The sequence below is a fragment of the Mus caroli genome, chromosome 19 (genome assembly GCF_900094665.2).
Source record: "Mus caroli chromosome 19, CAROLI_EIJ_v1.1, whole genome shotgun sequence".
Classification (NCBI taxonomy): Eukaryota; Metazoa; Chordata; class Mammalia; order Rodentia; family Muridae; genus Mus; species Mus caroli.
Window position 1 is genome coordinate 126,301 of NC_034588.1, and position 7,406 is coordinate 133,706.

Below are 7,406 nucleotides of genomic sequence, written 5' to 3' on the forward strand. Positions count from 1 at the left end.
CATCCCTGGGGTCAGAGCCTGTTACACCAATCTACCAGATACTACAGAGTACTACAGCGTGCTCTGCCTCTTAGGAGCCCTGCAGTGGCCTTGGGAAAATGAACTCGGATGAATCCAATGCATTGCTGGACCCAGCTGGCACATGGCCACATTCAGAGCTATGCCTAGGTTCCCCAAGCCCTGAGACAGGCACTTACCACCAACAGACAACAGACTGCATTTTTTTTTTTTTTTACTCTAGAGAGAGAAAAAAAAAAAAAAAGCAAGCGCTACTTCTGTCACTAGAACTTCCAGGAGGCTCCTATGAGGCTGGGTCTGTCATAGGAAGGCCAGTGCCTTGACATACCTCCATGTCTCAGGTGGTGGTGTAATGTCCAGAAGATTCCAAAGCAGCCTGTATGTCTGTGTTTGTGTGAACACGTGTGTATGTATGTACTTGTATTATGTTGTATATGTGTATACATATGTGTAGTGAGGCCAGAAATGTGTGGTTGTCTTCCTCTGTTACTCTCCACCCTGTACTTTGAGCCAGGGTCTCTCCCCGAATATAGAGCTGCTACTTAGACTAGACTGGCTGCTCAGCAAGCCCTGAGAAGCCTGATGGTTTGGTGCAGCAAGCACAGGTCTTCAGTCCCCTGAAGCCTCCCCCTTGGGTCATAAGGAAGCCCTCACATTTTAGCAGAGTAGCCTAGGAGGGTTAGCATTCATCCCTGTGACAAAATAAACTTAGGGTCAGAGCTGGAATAGAGCTCCAGGTTTGGCCAGAACTCTTAACAGCTTGAGTGGTCCACATTTGGCTCTCTGTGTACATAGCACACACGCCGTCACAGGGTGCCTCTCCATCAACCTGCCCACTGCCCAGCAGCCCTTCTGAGGCAAGAATCTGGAAAGGGATCGTGGGCTGGTGGGGCTCCATCAAGTATCTTGGTCACAGCACCCTGCCTTTTACAGACCACTGAAGAGAAAGTGGCCCGGCGCACAACCTGAACCATGCAAAGCATGTCCTTCTCCTGTTGACCCTTAGGCAGAGCAGAGGCTCAAGCTGTTCAAGATAGCTTGTGAGAAACACCAGCATCTGTACCGCCTCGCCATGACGGGCGCTGGCATCGACCGCCACCTCTTCTGCCTCTATGTGGTGTCCAAGTATCTGGCAGTCGACTCACCTTTCCTGAAGGAGGTAAGTGCTTGGATTGTGTGTGTCCAGCCTGGCTTTTCTGTGTTGAGACAAGATCTCACTCTGTAGCCTAGACTAGCCTTAAATAGCAATCCTCCTGCTTCAGCCTCCTGAATGCTGGGACTACAGGCGTGCATCAGCATACTGGCTTTTAACAGTGGCTGCATAGAATGAGCTAGAAAAGCCCTTGAGAACCTAGAGGTGGGTTTGTAGAGGCTACCTTAGACCCCACGGGCTGTCCTCTGCCTTCCCTGTGAGAGGTGGTTTGGTCAAGGGGAGGGGCTCACATACTTTAACCTTGGTGTGGCCCTGAGGGGCTTGGAGAAATAGTCTCTGACCACGCAGTCTTTCCTTGCCTCCCTCTTAGGGGGTCCTCAGACAGAGACGAGGTACTCTACATTGCTTTTTGCTGCTGTAGAAAGCACTCTGACCACTTGCCGCTTGGAAGTCAGGGCAGGAACTTAAGCCGGAACAGAGTCAGAAGCCATGGAGGAAGGCTTCTTGCCGGCCTGTGCACGGGCTCACATTTGGTTAACTTCCTTTACAAATATAATTTTACGTGTGTGCTTTGCCTTCATGTGTAGGTGTGTGTATGGTATGTGTGCGGTGACTAGAGGGATGTCTAGGAACTAGAGTTACAGGTCCATGATGTGGGTGCTAGCAATCAAAGCTGGGTGCTCTGCAAGAGCAACAAGTGCTCTTAGCCACTGAGCCCTCTCTCTAGTCCTCTCCAGCTAGATGGACACCTGTCCAGGGACAGAACCCACTACCCTGAGCTGGACCTTCCTGCAGCAAGACAATTTCCCACGCACATGGCTGTCTTAATGAGTGTTTTGGGCGGAAAGTGTTTATTCAGCTTACATATCCATATCATAGTCCATTACTGAAGGAAGTTGGGATAGAAACCCAAGCAGAGGTGGACCTGTGAGGTGGGACCTGGCACATAGGCCATGGAGGGGTGCTGCTTGCTGGCTTGCTTCCCCTGGCTCACTCAGCCTTTCCTATAGAACTCAGCATCACCAGCCCATGGATGATCCCATCCAGAATGGGCTGGGCCTCCCTACATTGATGGATAATTGAGAAAATGCCTTACATCTGGATCTCACTGAGGCAATTCCTCAACTGAAGTTCCTTCCTCTGTGATGACTCCAGCTGTGTCAACCTGACACATAAAACAAGCCAGGACAGTGTCCACAAACCAGTGTGATGGCAGATAGTTACTCAGTTGAGAATGTCTGTGGTTCCCCCCAGGTGATTGTCAGCAGTGTCAGGTTGACAGTCGGTGCTCACTAGGAGAACCGAGTGGGGAAGTCATGTGGACATTTTTTGCTTTGTCGCAGGTACTGTCTGAGCCATGGAGGTTGTCCACGAGCCAGACTCCTCAGCAGCAGGTGGACCTGTTTGACTTTGAGAAACACCCTGACTATGTGTCCTGTGGCGGGGGCTTTGGGCCGGTAAGTGCAGCCAGGCCCACCCACTAACTTCAAGCCCATCCCATTGTCCCCAGGCTGGCCTCAAACTCACTCACTGAAAAGTCCAGGCTGGCCATCACCATCCTCCTGCCTCAGCCTCTTCAGTGCCCAGACTTACATTGAGAACAGGAAGTCGCCATCCACATTATCTCATTTCCTAGTGATAAAACTGCCCTTTCTCTCTCTGCAGGTTGCTGATGATGGCTATGGTGTTTCCTACATTATTGTGGGAGAGAATTTCATCCACTTCCATATTTCTTCCAAGTTTTCCAGCCCCGAGACAGTGAGTATATTGAGCACTACTTTTTCTAGACATGTGGTAAATTTCTTTTTGGAGGGAGCACATCTTTAACCAAAACATTCATTTCAGGTGTCATCCTTTTTTTAGCTTAGTTTCACATCGATGAATTTCACTCATTTGAAAGACATATATTTATTTCATTTACCTGCCTTTGATGGTAGCAGTGGTCTTAAATCTCAATGTGTCTGTGTTTCTGTCATTCTTTCTACCCTAAACAACTCCGTGAGCAAGTTCTGGCCTTACGTAGGGAGTAAGTCTCTGAGGGAGCCTCTTGGGAACCTCTTTGATGGTGGCCCTCAGCAGTATCAGCCTAGCCAGTGCTACAAAATCTTCCAGGCTGCCCACTCCCACCCACAGACCCGGAGTCCTCAGGAAGCCAGGCATGAGGTACACACCTCTAACCCTAGCATTACTTAGGAAGCTGAGGCAGGAACTGAGAGTTCAGGATAGCCTGGGGTGTAGCACAGAGTGACCCATCCATGCACATAGCAAGCCACCCTTGGCTGTCCCCCACTGAGTGCTCAGGGTACTTTTATTGCTCCTTCACTAATTCCCTCAGAGCTTGGAGAATGGGAAGACATTCCCATGTAGAAAACCTGGGTTAGGTTTGCCTAACCCAGGGACAGATGATAATGGGCGGTTCCAAAAGTGAGACTTGCTGCATGCCAGAGCTTTTCCTTCTCTGTGTCTCTCTGTGTTTCTCTGTGTCTCTCTGCGTCTCTGTCTCTGTCTCTCTCTGTGTGTGTGTGTGTGTGTGTGTGTGTGTGTGTGTGTGTGCTTGCACAAGCACTTTGTCCACTGAGCCATCTCCCCAGCTCCTCTCATTTGGCTCTTGAAGACAAGAGTCTTGCTATATAGCCCAGGCTGGGTTTGAACTTGCTGCAGTTGATGCTCCTGCCTCAGTTTTGCAGGCGCTGGGATTTATTTGCCCGGCTGCTGATGTGCTGTTCGGCTTCTTTCTTTTAGGACTCACACCGCTTTGGGAAGCACTTGAGACAAGCCATGGTGGACATTATCTCCTTGTTTGGCCTCACCGTCAATTCCAAAAAGTAACTGTCGGAGCCGCACGGAAGGAAAACGGACTCTCGTGATACAAACCAAATGAATAGGTGTTGCTCCTGACCATAGGACAGGCAGAAAATTGTTCTTATAAAACTCAGTTTTCCTTCCAGAAGGTTTACCGTCAGTCTCCCTAGAACAACCGTAGGCTCCACCGTGTGACTTGTGACCCTACTACATCCAGAGATGCCTTGGCTCCAGGAATATTGGGCACAGTCCCCCGAAGTCTTTTGAATCGGCTCCTAATGGATAAAGGGATTTAAATGCTGGTGAATCCCTGGATTTTGGGGGTTGTATCAACATGTGTTGGAGGTGACAGACTTCCTCAGTGGTGACCCTGTGGATACTTGGGACTTGAGGGTCCTGACTTCACCCAGGCAGTTCGAGCATCACCTTGTGGAAAGAGAAAGTGGCTTCAGAGCCAGTGGAGGTAACAGCTCTAGCTAACACACCTGTAACACACTAATGGAATGGTTAGGCCTGGGGATTAAGGTTCTGCTATGAATGACAGCCACCATCGCTTTGGGAGTCCACATTTGACTCCACATTTCCTGGAAGCAGAATACCACCTCCTCAGTGCCACCTTCAAAACCCAGTGCCTTAACGATGGGAGCCCATTGACAAGTGGGGCCATAGAGAAGACTTAGCATGTGAAGCCTTTGGGTGGATATGTGAGGATGCTGCTTCCCTCATAAATTCCTGCATAGGGATGTCCCTAAGGAAGCACTTCCCCCAACCCTACAAGATGAGGTCCCTGGTGAAGGGAGCGATGCAGAATCTCATGGCCACCAGTTCCATTAAGCGACAAAATAATAGATGTGTCCACAGAGGGAGGTGAGGGGCTTGGTAGTCAAAGGCTACCAAGTTGGACACCAGCTGGAGAGTGTGGCAGCCATTGGCACGGAGAGTGAGACCCTGGTCACTGAATCAGGCATACTGACACAGGCAGCCAAAACCTTGTCATGGCAGCCAGGAGATAGAGATCCTGGCAGATACACCAACGGGCTCATCTTCTAATCCCACCCAGTCAGATTCCAACCAGAGCAAATTCGATAGAAGGCTAGGTCATTTTGGCGACAGACTTGGGGGTCTCAAGTAATGGGTGCTTTGTACCCAAATGCCTTTCTTGACAGCATCCGATGGACTGTAAAGCAATTCTAAAGCAACTCCATTTGGTATTCAATGTAAACATAACATAATGGAGTTGCCTCCCCTACCTGTTACCATCCTGTCCTGACAAGTTTAGCTATTCGTGTTTTAAATCATGTATTTATTTTCTAGTGCCCCTTTGGCCTTGCTTGATTCCTGCTCCTGTGCTAGCAGTAGCACATAAGTGAGGGGTGGGGTGACCAGAAGTACAGAAAGGTGCTGGCTGAACAGCTCATGCGTGTTTTATAAGTATCCATCAATACAGAAAAAAAAAAAAAAAAGAATCACACCTACAAGGGCCAAAGTTTTTTTTCCTACTAAAACAAAAAAACAAAAGGCAACATAAATACATAGCAGAGACAACTGTAAGTCAGAGCCGCCTGACCTCACTGTTAGGACTACTCGCTAACCTCTGTTACTCGGAGTATTCCTGCTAGTGCCCAAGTGTGACATTCCTCTCTCAGGTCTCCAGTGTCCTTGCTGCTCCTGAGCAGTTACCAATGCAATTTTGTACTCCTTACAAGGCAGAAGAGTGGGCTTTCACTGTAAGTGTTCAAAGGAGGAGGTAAGACTACTATGTATTTAATGTGGAACAAAACAGTCTTACTGCAGCCAAGGTTCAAATTTGGTATTCTAATCTGTCCATTGCATGTAAATACCATATGCTGTTTGGATATAAATCTTAGAAATGCATGTGTGAACGAATATAGCTGACCATTAATAAAACATTAATCCCGCTTACTACAGCATCTGTCCCTGTGTCCTTTGTCATACTAATCAGGGTTATACTATCAGGTACTGGCTGTGAGCCTGTAGTGTGGGAGGCACCACTGTCATGTACTTGACCAAGGAGCAGCACACAGTGGAGTTTGCCCACTGCCACATCTATCCTCCATCCCTGTGTGGGTGCCTGGCAGCACAGAGGTACTATAGTGCATGTTAGTGAATGCTAACACTTCCTTTTTAGGAACGTGTAACGTGTGCGCCTGTGTGGCATGTGCACATTGGCATACGGCTGCAGGTACATGCAGAGGCCAGAGGAGTCGTCCGGCATTCTTCACCCCCTTTCTTTGAGACAGGGTCTGTATCTGAACCTGAAGCTTATATTTTTTGGCAATGCCAGTGGCCAGGAAGCCCCAGCAGTGCTGACTCTGTCCCACTTCAGTGATGGGTTTTAGGCATGTATACAAGCACACCTACCATGTTAAGGGGTGCTGGTATCTGAACTCTGGCCCTCATGTCATCTGTGTCTTAACTGCTGAGCCATCTCTCCAGACCAGCACTGAGTTTCTTCATCAGGCTCTTCCAAGCATCTGCTCTAGGCACGGAGAATAAAGACCTAACTCCCTGCCTCTAGTTCTGGATGTTAGCTCCAGTTTCAAGACAGCCAACTGAAGGAAGGATCTTAAGTATTGCAACTCGAGTGAGGTCTGGGCATGATGGCATGGACCTCGAATCCCAGGACTAGGAAGGTGAAGGTAGGAAGATCATGAGTATGAGGCCAACCTAGGCTACATACAGAGTTCCGGACTAACCTGATCTATATAGTGAAACCCTGTCTCCTAAAATGAAACAACATGAAACTGGACATAGCAATTAAGAACACTTGTTGCTCTTCCAGAGGACCTGGGGTCAATGCCCAGCAGTCATGGTAACTTGCAACCACCTGTATGTAACTCCAGTTCACAGTATCTGACACCCTCTTCTGGCCTCCAACACAGGCATGCACATGGTGCACATACAGACAGACAAAACATCCATTCACATAAATTTTTTTTTTTTTTTTTTTGGTTTTTCAAGACAGGGTTTCTCTGTGTAGTCCTGGCTGTCCTGGAACTCACTCTGTAGACCAGGCTGGCCTCAAACTCAGAAATCCGCCTGCTTCTGCCTCCCAAGTGCTGGGATTAAAGCCATGTGCCACCACCGCCTGGCTAAAATAAACCTTTAAAAAATGTAAAAATAAACAAGAGCCAGATGTAGGAAGTGGAAGCTGGCACAAGGAAGTGCCCAGATGGGCATGGGTTAGAACTGTGACCAACAAGAATAACAAGACAGAGGCAGCTTTAGCCAACCTACTGGGGACAGCAGCAGTCGTGGAGTTCCCAGGCTTCATTCTGACCAGCTTGGTGACATACCAGTGTCTGTGTTTATCTGGTGGGTAGGTGTCTGAGACTCCTTACCATGCTTTCTTGGCAATTTTTGATTGAATGCACTAGGATTCCCAGGCTAGCCCTTAATGCAGTGTGCTTAT

General features: G+C 48.6%; 1 protein-coding gene across 3 annotated transcripts in view; it reads left to right on the top strand.

The window, feature by feature from the left end:
* Positions 1–5,901, top strand: part of Cpt1a (carnitine palmitoyltransferase 1A) — a 59,767-nt gene extending 53,866 nt beyond the window's left edge. For all 3 annotated transcript variants that reach the window (XM_021151271.1, XM_021151273.1, XM_029472727.1), the window contains exons 16-19: positions 1,025–1,177; positions 2,515–2,628; positions 2,837–2,929; positions 3,914–5,901. In XM_021151271.1, the coding sequence (XP_021006930.1) occupies positions 1,025–1,177; positions 2,515–2,628; positions 2,837–2,929; positions 3,914–4,000 (447 nt within the window). In that variant the 3' untranslated portion in view covers positions 4,001–5,901. The remainder of the gene's footprint in view (positions 1–1,024; positions 1,178–2,514; positions 2,629–2,836; positions 2,930–3,913) is intronic.
* The last annotated feature ends 1,505 nt before the right edge of the window (positions 5,902–7,406 follow it).